Source organism: Cyprinus carpio, chromosome A14, assembly GCF_018340385.1.
Source record: "Cyprinus carpio isolate SPL01 chromosome A14, ASM1834038v1, whole genome shotgun sequence".
NCBI lineage: Eukaryota > Metazoa > Chordata > Actinopteri > Cypriniformes > Cyprinidae > Cyprinus > Cyprinus carpio.
This window is the reverse complement of record NC_056585.1, coordinates 9,400,778-9,416,049: the sequence shown is the minus strand read 5'-3', so window position 1 is coordinate 9,416,049 and position 15,272 is coordinate 9,400,778. Positions and strand designations below refer to the sequence as shown.

General features: G+C 36.0%; 1 protein-coding gene across 6 annotated transcripts in view; it reads right to left on the bottom strand.

The window, feature by feature from the left end:
- Positions 1-9,289, bottom strand: part of LOC109097575 (SPARC (osteonectin), cwcv and kazal like domains proteoglycan 1) — a 327,147-nt gene extending 317,858 nt beyond the window's left edge. For 2 of the 6 annotated variants that reach the window (XM_042770611.1, XM_042770610.1), the window contains exons 1-2: positions 8,985-9,245; positions 8,473-8,622 (exon numbers count right to left, since the gene is read on the bottom strand). In XM_042770611.1, coding sequence (XP_042626545.1) covers positions 8,473-8,622 — 150 coding nt within the window. In that variant the 5' untranslated portion in view covers positions 8,985-9,245. Of the gene's footprint in view, positions 1-8,472; positions 8,623-8,984 lie in introns of all 6 variants that reach the window. The other 4 variants (XM_042770615.1, XM_042770613.1, XM_042770614.1 and 1 more) reach the window with 4 other exon arrangements.
- Between the last annotated feature and the right edge of the window lie 5,983 nt (positions 9,290-15,272).

The following is a 15,272-nucleotide window of genomic DNA, read 5'->3' as shown; positions in this document are numbered from 1 at the left end:
GGGTCAGGATGTGTCAAAGAAAGTTAATGAGAGAGAGAGAGAAGGGGGAAGGGAAGTCAGACGTAGGACAAAGGAGAGGATGTCAGAAAAAAGCTCCTTGTCGGCTCCTTAAACATGCTGGTCTTCAACCAGGAGCCAGTAACATCAGAAAGCAGAGAGAAGGGTGCGTATTACAGAAAGTTTCTTATCTTAGGTCTTAACTTATGATATGATATGTTAAATTAGGATTTTTCATAAATTTGTATTACAGAAACAAATCTTGATTTGGGATTCTTATCCTATCTTAAAAAATCGTATCTTATCTCTAGTTAGGAAATCTTAAATTATCAAGATCGAGGATCCACTCTCAGGTCTGTTCAGTGTTGCCAAGTACGTGGTTTTCCCGCGGAATTGGGCTACTTTATCACTTTTGCCACGGGTTGTTTTTCATGTCTGCGGGTTAAAGTGACCCCGATAACGTGATATTTAGCCCCTGGAGTGCAAATTTTACCAGGAGAACCCCACAAAAAACATGTATTATACACTCTAGAACATGATTTTTAATGGGGAGCCCCCCTCAAAATGCGATTGGGCTAGTTTTTGGCTAATTTTGAGTAGCAATTAAGCGGGTTTTGTTGTGAAAACACAGCTGGAAATACAGGTCTGATCTGAGAGAGGTTCACAGATCCCCTGCACTGACTTCAGCACTATTTCCTTTGAAAAGAAGTAACAGATAGCAAAAACGAACCAGAAAGAGAAAGACCGAAACTCTTAAGACACTGAATCCCAGTGATTACAGTAAATCACAAGCTGTCTTTCCTCTGGAGAACAATAGAGCATCAACAAAACCAAAATTTCCAGCCTCAGCGCTCCCCTCATTTAGAAGATGAGCAGTTTCTCAGTAATGAGGCTCATTTCCATGGCAGTCACAGCAACCCCAGAGGATCCATACCCCACACACACACACAAGGTCTCTCTTATGATTGTGCCCTTTGAGTTCTCTCATAAATGACATAAAAGGACACTGAATTGAATCAAATTGAACTGAACAGTCAGTGTAACACATCCTGAATTTGTACTTTTCAAATGATCAAATGATGGTCAGATCTCTGCTGTCCAAAGACTGCTATATTTAACTCTGACAAACGATTGATTTCAGCATTCAAAACTCACTTTAATGATGACTTTATGAATCCCATGTACTGTACCTAAATCAATGACAAAATAACATTTCCATCCAACACAATGCTGCACAGCACAAACCTAAAGCATTTCATTAATGTCATTTTAAAAATCAGACCTCATGTTCACATCCGGTCTTTCCTGCAGTAACCTCACCTCTACTGTCCAACCACATTCAATTCAGACCCATCAGCCCTTAGCAAGGATAGTCAATCCTAAAGAAACAACTTGACAAGGTCAGTTTTCTTTCCTGCGTTTATGTGTTTCCTGTTGAAACAGTTAGTCTTGGCAGAACATATTGCGAGATGACTCATGAAAAATATTTGTTCAGTTTTCCCAGAGGAGAAAGACTGAATTTTTAATGTGTAAACCTGCTGCAAGTTAATCTTGTCAAGTTATGAGTACACTAGCATACAAATGAACACAAAGCTACAGACACTTTTTTTTACTTTCAAAAAAGGATACGATTGGAAGAATAAAGAGTTTTATAGCCCTATGCCATATGAAACATCATGAACTTGCACTGGTGTTTGATGTACTGATGCTTTAGAAAAACTGATGAGAACTTAAAGGGATAGTTCAACCAAAAATGAAAATTTGATGTTTATCTGATGTTGATGTTTGCTGTCTATCAGTCTTATATTGTAAGTGGATGGGGATCATGGGTAAAACATACAATAAAACCGAAAAAAAAACATACACAAACAAAACCAAATTAAACCCTGCAGCTCGTGATGATACACTGATGTGTAAAGACACAAATCAATCGGTCTGTGCAAGAAACTAGGGTTGTGCGATTAATCGAAATCGTAATAAAATCACGATTTGAGCGTGCGCGATTTCTAAATCGCTTTATAGCATGATTTTCTGCGGTCCCGACCTCCCGCAGTATGCTATCCGATCCAATCCGATCCAATCAGAATGCAGGGTTTTTTTGTCCATATCGCACAGCCCTACAAGAAACTGAACAGTATTTATATTTTTTTTTTTTACCTCTGAGTCACGCAATGTCCGAACTGTTAGAACTCTCCTGAGTTAGAACCCTCCTGTGCGCGTTTCTCAGCAGTAGGCGACCAGGCGCGTAAGGCGTCTTCTTCTTCTTCTTCTTGCTTTATGGCGGATCGCAGACTTATAAGTGCATTACCACTACCTATCTCTCAAATGGACCATTGACACTTTATCTACAATCTCAATTAGGAGTGTCAGTGGTCCAACCAGAAGTAAAAAGCTAAATGTACACTGCAAATTAAAATAGTATTCCTTATTATAAAAATACTAGTATGTATATTTTAATCAAAATGTTGAGTTTAGAATAGATAGTTCCCATAACTAATTTAAGTAAAATTGCTCAAAATGTTCAAGACATGCTGTTACGCTGGTGTACTGGATGTCGATTCCCCCTCCCCCACACAGCACACAGACTCAGGATTCAGCGTTATGTTTCTAGAGTCTATCTACTTTGGCAAAATCAAAGTAAAAGCCTTTTTTTCATCAGTATGAATTTATTTTTCATTTAAAATAATTTCCGAACATAAATAATTTAGCCGTGGAGCGAAGGCGAGGAGCAGGAAATGGTGAACCCGGAGCTGAGCTGTAGCAGAGTGATTACTGAATGCTTGGAGCATGCTCCGCTCAAATACTCTGACACGGACGCATTCGCACTAGAGAGCGAGCAATCCAGTCAAAGTACAAACAAATGGAAATCTTCAGACCAGTTTTTTTTTTTTAAGGTGCCATAGAATGCATTGATACAATATTTAAATTTTTTCTCTGATATCCTCAGAGTGTGTATGTGAAGTTTTATCTTAAAATACCCCACAGATAATTTTTTATAGCTTGTTGAATTTGCCACTTTTAGGGTATGAGCCAAAACACGCTGTTTTTGTGTTTGTCCCCTTTAAATGAAAATGAGCTGGTGCTCCAGCCTCCCTTTTCAGATGAGTGCAGAGCTTCAAGAGCTCATGCTCGTGGGCATAATGTTACCGGTGTTACGTTTAACTGGTGGTGACCGTGTTACTGACCTCACATTGCTTCCAAATGCAATTTTTAACTACCACATTTCTATTTACGATCATTCTGGTAGCATGTGAAGGCAGCATTAGTGAAAACAGGCAGATACAATGGTAGCTTTAGCAACATTAGATTTACAGAGAGCCAATAAAGCTCTTTCAAAAAACAAAAAAAAGTGAGCAACCCTAACCCCTTCTGGAGTCTGGACGTTTGCACATTAAGCGTTGGTATTGATCCCTCTTTCAGAAGCAATCTTTGCACAACTCCAGCGCTGAACTGACCCTTGTTTGTGAGGCAGTCCAGCAGAAAATGTTAGCACAAACGTATAGGACTTCTTTTTTTTTTTTTCCGGGACATTCCCTTCGAAAATGAAATGTAACCACCATGTCCTCAGCAGTCTATGAAGACTACTATGTTAGTTGGTTTATCCCAACACACAATACTTTTAATGGCTCTTTGGCGCTGACATTGTACCTCCAGCAGCAGTAATGGCGGACCGCTGCTTCTCACTCATGGCAGTGTATATGCTAATAGGGCAGAGAGCATCACCAATGGGCGGGACTTTCCCCGAGTATGATGTCATAGTAGTGAGAAATCTTGAACTGCTAGTGTGTAGAGACTGTTTATGATTTATAGGTATTATAAAACAATGAGGGGTGGATTTTTACCATTATAGGCTGGTTGTTTTCACACACTGCAGCCACACAACTGTGTTCAAATGCCTTATAAAAGTGATTTTTGCATTCTAGGGCACCTTTAACTTGACACAGTGTATTAAAACACAAGTATGAGTGCTAAACTACAGTCAAGCCAGTTGCAATGAAAATAGTATGCATGCTTTTTATGATAATTACAGTAATCTGCAGGCAGTACAAAACGACTGGCATTCTGAGGGTTTTTTCAGCTGAAATTGTCAGTGAGTCTTTAGCAGACCCCATCACCTCCTCAAGCAGAGCATAAACAACATTAAAACATATTTAATTATAAGTTAAGTCGTAGACTTTAACAGTCTTAGTTTTAAAATAATACCTGATGTTTCCATTTAACTCATTGGCCAACTACATTGCATAAGTGGCCAATAAAAAAATTACAAATATTGATGGTACAATAAATGGTCTATTTTATTTTTTATTTTTAGAAAGTTGATGAATAGTGGAAATGTGGGTTCTGGATATGCTTTAGTTTGTGTTTGTTACAAGTGCCATATTTGTGACTTAACTGTCATTACTTACATTTTCTTTGCGGAGAGGATCTACTTTGATAAATTCAAGATAAATTCTTTTAAGTCTTAATTTCTGCATTCATTTCACTTTCTTGCACAGACCGACCATTTCACTTCATAAGACCTCAATATATCATCAGGAGCAACAGGTATTCAATTTGTGATCCTTGATTTATATATATATATATATATATTATATTATGTATATATATATATATATATATATATATTATATATATAATAATATATATATATATATATATAATCACAGTTTTACCAGAAGACATGACGTCATTGTGGACGAAATAAAGGCAATCATGTTGGAGGGAAGAATTGTCGTGGATGGGATGTAAAGGCCGGTGGTTTTTTTTGTTTGTTTGTTTGTTTTTTATTTATTTTTTGCTGTTCGGAAAATGCTCTATTTATTTATTTATTTATTTAATATTTATATTTTACAGTATTCCAGTAATCCATCCACATATTTGTTTAGAACTGGTGCTGGATCTGTGCATATTATTCTCTTGATTCAGACCGGAAGACTTTTTCCCTGAAGAAACCTATATTATGGATAGAGGACTTGTATTTTAGCAACAGTTTGAAGTTTAAAACGTTTTAATTACAAACCAAAATTCATAAAAACAAGCACCTTATCACTTCACAATACATTAATATATGGACTGGAGTGGTGTGGATTGCTTGTGGATTATTGTGATGTCTTTATCAGCTGTTTGGACTCTCATTCTGACAGCACACATTCATTGCAGTGGACTTATTGCTGAGCAAGTTTTTCTTTAGACCATAAGTGAATGAAAAAAACAATGCTGAATTAAACTTGCTCAGCCAGAGCATTGCATTAGACAGGCCTAAACAGATTATACAACGACCTTTAAAACGGCCACTAATTTCAGGCTTCAGACTATTACTGGAACAGAAAGCCTTTTGAAATGTGTGTGTGTGTGAGTTTAGAAATGTCTGTCTGCACTAGATCCTCAGGAAACCTTCAGTTTAAAGCTTTTAAACCGCAGGATCAACACTACCTGTCATCTCTCACCCTACAGACTGATAGAGCTTGTGAAGTTATTACACACATTCACACCAAACTCACACGTACACAAATATAGATTTACAGATACACAGTATATACCGCACAATGGTAGGAATGGACTGCTTTTCGATATATATATATCGATATATATATATACACACACATATAGGAGAATACTGAATTCAACTGATGTCAGAGGTGTGTGTTCATCAGTCAAATTACAACAGGGTTGAGTGTTCAGAATTGAATTGAGAATGCTTTTTAAATTCTAATTCACTTTTTAGAATTTTAATTGAGGTAGCAAACAGGATGCAGAGTTGTGATTCAAATTTGAATTTAAAGAAGTACAACTGGCATAAAAAAAAATGCAAAATGTGTAATTTCTAACTAAAAAAGGAAGGCTTGTCAAGACAAACTTTACATTATGGTTCGGCAAAGCCTTGTCTGAAAGTTTAAATAAAAAGTTCAAAAATTCTTTAAGTTTGAAAGTTTTATGCACTGAAAAAAAAAAAACAGTGTAGAAACTATTTTCATTCAGAAATTGCTATGAATTTTACAAATAATTACAAGAAAAAGTAACAACGCATAAAATTAAATGCAAAATTTTAAAGTAGAAAAAATGTGTGTGTGTATATATATATATATATATATATCCTTTTTTTAAATCCACTTCGATAATCTTTTATTTATTTATTTATATATTACACTGTAGGCTTTTTTAATGTGAAATGCTACACGATTTTGTAAATAATTTATAGGCTATATCTTTATATTAATAAATAAACTTTCATTTTATGTGTCAGGGTGGAAGAACGCTTCATTTCCCAGAAACAAATTTCTTTAAAACTGCAACTGAGACCAATACGATTCATAATTCTAAATCAGCCTCCTGTAGTGCATGATTAATTCAATTCGAATTCACACTAATGAATTCTAAAATTCTACTTTGTTCACCCAATGAGAGTTTTATAATACAACTTTTGCTCTTATATAATGTGAATATGGCTTTGTACTGATGCCAGATTTCATTTGTTATGAATAGACTGATTTTTTTTGTGTCCTCCAAATAAAAAGTGAAAAAGACATGAAGGGCCTTTCATTTGTACAGTATTTCATTTACTGGCTTATCTAAAAATATCATTACCAGTTGCTTATTTAATACATTAACCATTGCACACTGAATTTTCAGAAAAAAAAAAAAGAAATAGAAAAAGCCTACATTGTGATCTACACATACCAATATGTAAGATGTCGGTCATTCCGCCCACCCATAATGATTTTTTCCAGTATTGGCAGTTGTTCAGTTTGAACCATATTGAGCGTGTGAGTGTGTGAGAGTGTGTATGTGTGTGTGTGTTCGTTTATGTGCTAATGTCCTTGTCACCTTCCTTTTCAAAGCGTCTCACACTGCATCAGCATTCATAATATCACCTCTCATTAACACAGAAAAATTACTGACACAGAGGGAAAGAGAGGCAGAGATAAAGAATGAGAGACTCTTAATTTCACCTCCCGCAATCACTTCATCCATATAAAGAGCCTCCGAATCTCGCTCTCACATGGATGCCACAGCTGAGACCCTCTGAACACACTTATGGACAGGTGCTCAGTTTCCAGATCTCAATCTCTCCGGTGTGGATTACACAACACATGCACGCCGCACACGGGCTGCATCCCAACTGGCATACTTTGACTGCATACTAAAGTTTGTGCTTGTTTATGAATCTAGATATTAAAAACCTGCAAAACTGGATTCCTCTGTGTTTATGGTGGTTTTTATGTACACATGTTTATGGAATGGGATAAAAAAAAAAATGTAATTGCAACTTTGTATCTCAAATTTTAGACTCTTCTTTTTTGGAATTGTCTCTCAATTCCGAAATCTCTCAGTTCTTTTGTTTTTTTTCTATCTTTTTTTAATGACATTTAGTGTCACAATTCTGAGAAAAAAAAAGTCATAATTGTGAGATATAAAGTCAGAATTCTGACTTATTTTCTCAAACTTTTATCTCAGAATTCTGAGTTTACATCTCGCAATTCTGTTTTATTGTTTCCGCTATGGAATGAAAAATATTAATTTCATCTTTTTATCTCACTCTTCTTACTTTTTTTCCAATTCTAAGAAAAAAAGTAATAGTTGTGATACAAAATCAGAATTATTACTCTTTTCTCAAAATTCTGACTTTTTTTGTAGACATTCTAGGTTTACATCTCAAAATTCTACAATTGTTTTGTTTTTCGCTACAAAATAAAAAATGGCAATTGTGACTTCTTGTCTCACAATTCTTACTTTTTTCCTCACAATTGTGAGTTTATATCTTGCAATTCTGAGAAGAAAGATAGAATTGTGAGATAGAAAGGCACAATTACCTTTTTTATTTTTTATCCCATGGCAGAAACAGAACTAGTATATATTTGAAAAGCTTTCTCAGTTCCCTGATATTTATTATTTTTATTATTATTATTTGGCTTTTCAAATCTGACAGCATCTATGCTATTATGTATTCAGACATCCTTTGACCTACTGCCGTTTGCATACTATATAGAAAGTGTGCATATTCATCCTCTACCATTTCTTGACAGTAAAATATTCACCCGAAAAAGCACAAAATACAAAATACCAGTAATTTCAAGCTATATTATGCTTGCATACTACATAGTAGGAGCAGTACACAGATGTAAACACTGCCAAGCTCACACACATATCTATTGTTTTAAGGTTAATTATAAACACTACACAACCCCTAACCCTAAAATACCCCATTTTACATTTTGATAACAAACTATTTTGCCAATTTAGGCTAGTGGCAAAGGCAACAAAATAATGTTCAGTCAGCTTTGCTGTTCTTCAGGGGATATTTAGAGAAATCCCGAGCAGGCTAACAAAACACAAAGACCTTCCTTTGACTTGTGTTCTAAATTAAGCTAATTATAATGACTACAAGACCTTCGAGGGGACATTTGGTCCCTATATAGAAAGCAAAACACACACGAGTGTCCCAGCAGCTATGGGAAATGTAGCGGAGGTACTCACGTCGCGGAATTTGTTCCAGTATTTGCTCTTGTCGTATTGGGACACGGTGCTCATCCACTTATCATTGTCCAGCGGGTTTCCGTCACTGCCGCCGGTAACGGACACCGTCCAAACCACCAGGGACACGAACAAACCGAGACTCAACATCATCTGAAAGATAGAGAGAGAAAGAGAGCTGGTGACATGAGGCGCGGGGCACTTGAGGTAAAGACGTCAAGCCTTTTTGAGTTTGTGAGGACTTCGTTTTAAACACGCCCAAAATATAAAATATTAAAAAGCTCACTGTCTGATTCTTATCCAGTAAACAACTCCAAAGCCTCACAGGCAGGACTCGGATTATATATGGATTATAAATCCGCTGATCGTCCATGTGATATGTTTAATCATCCCCGAGGAGAAAATCCTGACAACGGACTTTAACGGTCGCGCTTCCCGCGAGCACGAGCTTCACTGGCGTCTGCTTTAATTGGCTTTATTTTATACGGACACTATACATCATTCGTTTCACTCACCTCAAGACGGGACGGTTCTCCGCTCCCGAACGGGTGATTGGAGACCGGGCGGGCGGCGCGTCCGTTGGACCGTAAAGTATCCGAGACACGGGAGGGTGAGTGAGTGAGAGAGTTTCCTCCGATCCTCGCAGCTGCTGCACTGAACACGACCGGGAGAAACGGACCCGTGTAATGGAACGGTGAGCGTCCCCGCCCACTCTCCACCGTGACTCCGCCCACTTTCCCTAGCTCGCTCTCTCTCGCCGCACAGAGCGACGCGACGCGATAAAAGTGATAATCACGTGGCTCAGGCTCTAATAAGTAAACCAAACGCAGCTGTTAGAATGATCGAAACCGTTGTATTATGACGGAAAGTAGTTTTTCGCGTCGCTCACACATTCTTGCAAGTCTCAGAAATGATGTAGAACAAAGGGAGTGGTGCATGCACTCAGGAATAAAGTCGCGCGTTGAGGTGTGCTGGAGGTAATACGCAGTTGTTGACTTTAAGCTGTAAAACATCCAGTGCTGCGCGAAGGGAATCAATACACGAGCACGCGCTCGCTCCCTGATCACTCCTAACAAATTAAATCCAGCCTCGGTTTTCATTTGGAAACAGCCTGTAATGGCTCTGAAGTTAAACTGGCTGCTGTCCATTGCAGGGAATTCAGCTGCGGGGAGAGAGTGATGGGAATATTGGCTCATTTTTAATTAAAGAAATAAATCAGTCAATAGATGAAGCTCATTAGTACACATAAGGCTTGAGATGGATATTTGTAGGTGTTCCCTGTAGTGCGGTGCTCCAGTGAGGGAGCTGTCCGTTCAGCACCACAACCCCACTGCACTTGCGCCACCTCTTACACTGCAAACAAGCCGTTTCTGATGCGTCTATACACCTTATTTTGCAAAGCGGAAGTACGCTGTTTTCCTTGACTGTGCCAGACTTCTGATAGGTGAATACTAGAAGTGTAACAAAGCGCAGTAAAGGGTAAATTTGCACTAGCGTGGTAATATATTAAAATAAAATGATAAACACCAGCTTGCAATCATAAGCATAACGGATTCCCAGCTTACAGGAAACGTTCTCAGAACGTCCTGGCAAAGTTCTATCAGAGTTATAAACAAACATACTTCCAGTATCTAAATGGAACGTTTATTCAAAGTTGTATACAATAACATTCTCAACATGTTAGCACAAAAAGATAAGCCTTTTAGAGAACATTTAAAAGTAGGCTAACATTCCCATGTTGTGTTAAGGTTAACAAAACCACTAAATATTATATTGGTTTATATATATATATATATATATATATATATATATATATATATATATATATATATATATATATATATATATATGGTGTGTGTATATGTGTGTGTTTTTTCAAATAGTTATATTTTTGTACATTTGGTGTCCAAAGTCATTATTATATTTTTTTCTGCTTTTTTCAAATAGTTATATTTTTACTTATCTGTATGATTCATTTGTTACTTATTGTCATGTATCACAATATGTTACAGGCCATAACTATATATGACCTGTAAGTCAATAGATGAAGCTCATTAGTACAAATAATGCGTGATAAATATATTTGTAGTTGTTCCCTGTAGTGTGGTGCTCCAGTGAGGGAGCTGTCCGTTCAGCACCACAACCCCACTGCACTTACGCCACCTCTTACACTGCAAACAAGCCGCATCTGATGCGTGTATACACCTTATTTTGCAAAGCAGAAGTATGCTGTTTTCCTTGACTGTGCGAGACTTCTGATAGGTGAATACTAGAAGTGTAACAAAATTAATAAAAATTTAAATTCTCACTAACATATACAGGTAAACTCATAATATATATAAAAATATATACAACAAAAAAAAATCAAAATTTTAGACACACAAAATATTTAGAAAAAAGCTGCATTATTCTGTCTTTTATGCAGTGCTGAATCTGTACACAAAATACATAGAAGCCTCTGAGCTGCCTTAACTCAGTTGCGTAAAGAAGACAGCTTTAGAGCGCTCTACATTAATACATCATGCTAGATGTTTTAAAACAACTTAGTTCAGTATCAATAAATGCATTGTAATGGAACTAATGACAGTTGCGGGTGCATTAGTGCATCAGTACTGCAGTCACACAAACTGAAAAAGCTGGCATGTTGTGACTGGTTAAATATTTGTGCTGGTGGTAAATAAAGGTCTAACATTTAAAACACTGAATCATCAAATTCAAGAAATTTCATCAATAGAAACACTGAATGTCTTGTGGCAAGACACTCATGAACATGACACAGTTTCTCTGTATCAATAAGTCCTGTATATGTGAGTGTGTGTGTGTGTGTGTGTGTGTGTGTGTGTGTGTGTGTGTGTTTGTGTGTGTACTGGTTTATATGGTTTATGAGGACACAAATGTGTATAATGACATGGGTACTACAATGTAAACATGGTTCTATGGTTCTAAACATCCTGTGTCCCCATAAAACAAAAGGCTTAAAAACATACAAAACAGTGTTTTATGAAATTCCAAAATTGGCAGTAGTTTTCTGTAAGGGGTATGTTTAGGTTTAGGCTGGTAGTATAAAAGCCATTACACCTATGGAGAGTCCCTGTAAACCACAAATGCATGTATGTATGTATGTGTGTGTGTGTGTGTGTGTGTGTGTGTGTGTGTGTGTGTGTGTGTGTGTGTGTGTGTGTGTGTGTGTGTGTGTGTGTGCGTGTGTGTGTGTATGTTTGTGTGTTTAATTTATTCCGTTCCACTCCATTGGCTTAATCCTGTTAATGTTAAGTGGCAATATTTTAAAGTGGGTAATGCAGGTCAGTTTCTGATTATGTGCTGTTAACAGTTTACACTTTTAAAGTGTTAGAGTGTGAAAATCCCCATTAGCCACAGCCAAGATATTGACACAGCTGAAATCCAGATGATGTATTCGAGAAATCCAGCTGAATGACATGCAGACCAGAGATGAATTAAATTGTAAATGAGAGAAACACTGAGCACACTCACAACAGATAATTTTAATTGAAAACTTTCACTTGTGCACTGGGGTGCAGTGCCAACATATTGAGAGTGGTTTCATATTTTTCTCTGCTGAATAAAAGCAGCTAATTATTAATTTAGCATACAGTATATTTATTTAACAGAGAACTGTGTCGAGCTGGTAATTTTAAAGGTTATGAAATTACATCATTTGCTCATTTCCTTGGAAATATGATTCCCAGGAAGTTTTAATGCACAAAATTGAAGCTGTCATAGAGGCACAGATAGTGATAGGACGCCCTCTATTGCCTGAGGTTTTTGTGTCACAAAAAAAAAAATATTAAAATTAAAATAATAATTATTGTTCTTCTTATTTTAATGAAGGTTTTGTCACAAAAATTACTTAATTTAAAATAATTATTTTGTAACTTATTTTAATAAAGATTTTGTCACAAAAACTATTTACATTAAAATAATGATAATTTTATTATTTATTTTAATGAAGGTTTCTCTCATAAAAAATATAAAAAAAATGCAAAATTGTTATCCTGTGATCACACAAACACAAAAGTAACACTTTAATACTTATCATTAATTTATTATCCAATTTTATTAATAAAACAACACAATATAACTATTTTTATTATTGATTAATTTTGGTCTTTAATAGACACCACAACTCTAAAATCCAACATTAAGTTTACTACAATAAACTATGTGTTTATTGGTTCTCATTTAATGAAATATCTCAATTTAACTGACATTTAAACATGGTCTGAAAGTATTCTTATATTTGAACAATACATAAAGGAAATGAATTTTTGCATAGAAGAACAGAAGACAGAGAAACAGGAGTAGAGAGAGTCAGAGACGTGCATACTAAGCCTGGGTTATGGACAGGCAGTCGGTTCACACTGAAGGTCACACTTTTCTGCATGTTTCCTCTGAGAGTCACAGCACATCTGTCTTCTCTGTCTTATATGGAAATCATCTATCATGTCATAATTGATCCCCCACCCCAACACCACATGAAATAAAAAACAAACCGGCCCCAGGTGCATTTTAGGAAACTCTATAGTGGTCACATCGTCCCATCACCAACGGCTACTCTTGACAGCCCCGTCCTCGTTCATGATCCGCGGGAGACGGCCACTCACACCTCCCTCCAGATATCCTGACTTTCTATCTATCTATCTATCTATCTATCTATCTATCTATCTATCTATCTATCTATCTATCTATCTATCTATCTATCATGTAATGGTATATCAGAATCAAAAACTATTTGTGGCAAACTCAAGAGTAGTAAAATGAATTGTACACAATAATTTAACAATATATCTTTACAAAAAAAAAAATAATAAAAATACCAAATACTTAATTTTCAAGGAGAATCTTTATTTTTTTTTTAAAAGAAGTCCATTAATGTGTCTTAAAAATATAAAAACATTCAAATAATTGCACATATCTGAATTTCTATGGTGGATTTTACTTAAAATTGCTTTTAAGCAAAATGAAAAATATTAAAAAAAAGAACAAATATAAGCTTATGGGGTCATGAAAATAAACCTAATTCAAAGGAAAAGCAAGTTTTATTATTTATTAAAGGCTATATTTCTTGCAAAAAAAAAAATATTACTTTGTATTTTCCAGTACAAATATCTAAACATTCTTTAATCAAGATGTTGCATAATTTTTTGCAGTGTCAAAACTAACTCATTTCACTGACAGAAAACTGCAGAATATACAGTTCTTCACATGGGAATCTAGTTTACTTGCTACTAACCAGCTCAAACAAAACTCAGAGTATCATTTAAAGATCTGAACTTTGGTAAACCCACTGACTAGTTCAATCTCAAATCTTTAAACATGACTTTGTTTCCAGGCAGACTAAAATAAATCTGTGCGCTCTGACTCCTTAGAGCCAGGTTTGTGTGTGATATGCATCAGATAATAGTGCCGTGGGCGTCTGTGGGTGTGCCGTCTGGGACGTGTGTGTGGGTTGTGTGTGTACCTCCTGTTGTTGGAAAATATCGATGTATTTCTCTAGACCCAGCTGTGCCAGTAACTCAATAAGATCGTCTGTGTGGGTGGGACTGGGAGACCTGCCAATCAAATGTCTGGATGCCCCGCCCTCAGAGCTGGTCAGGTATCCTTCTGCTGCAGGTCAAAGGTCAGAAATGAGAAGCTCATAATATTTTAATTTCCCAGTAGGTCCTGAATCTCGACACGTTTCAGCGAAGTGATTGTTTCACCTTGAAATAAAGCTGCTGGGAGAATTAAATTGTGTAATGAGCAGCTTAACTAATTTAATCGTTACTGCTAATTAAACAAGATGTCACACCCTCTGCAATTAAAGAGCAGAGCGTTGAGTTCAGCAGCACACTTGCATGTTCAGGACGCCGATAGATTGTAGGGAGGGACCGAGGATGAGGAGGATGATGATGGAGGTGGTGATGAAGACACAGATCCACGTCTTTCTCTCCAGTTTTCTGAGTCGCTGCCATTCCAACCACGTTCCTTTCCACTCTGTGAACTCCACGACTAAAACCAGACAAATACGATAGTGACCATTGTTAAAAAGTCAAAAATTAAAACCCCTTTCTTTCTTCTGTGAAACTATTATTATAATAATAATAACAGTAAAACCAAAAAAGACATTTGCTTATATGTGACACAGCAAGTTTTATTGAGTGGAATTGAGATTAATGAGAATTATTAGTGAGAAATAACAAATTAAATTTAGGTCTATTGCTCACATACATCATATGACTTCTGAAGACTTGGAATATAGATTATGTAGCCTAATTTTTTTTAATGTTTTTGAAAAAAAAAAAAAAAAACGTAATAATGTGAAATATTATTACAACTTAACATACAACTTAACAGATGTTTTCTATTGTAACATATTTAAAATGTAATTTATTCTGTACTTTTAATCAAATAAATGCAGCATTGGAGAGCAGAAGACACTTCTTTCAAAAACATAAAAAATCTGAATTATTCCATTTTTCACTATCTGCTTTTATTACATAGAAAAGAGCAGCAAAACATCTGTTTTTGTGTTCCACAGCAGACAGAAAGTCATACATGTTTGAAATAACATAAGTAAATTATGACAAAAGGTTCATCTTTGATTGAACTACACTTTATGAACAGAAAAAGCACAACAGAAAGAAAGAAAGAAACACAAACAGATTTCAATAACTTTTCAATTTGAATCCTTCACAGGGCTTCACTTATTTCCAGAAAATAAATGTCATCCAAACAGCAGTAACAATCAAAACAGATTCAATCCGTTTCCATTGAGATATATATAACTGAGAGAGACTCATTAT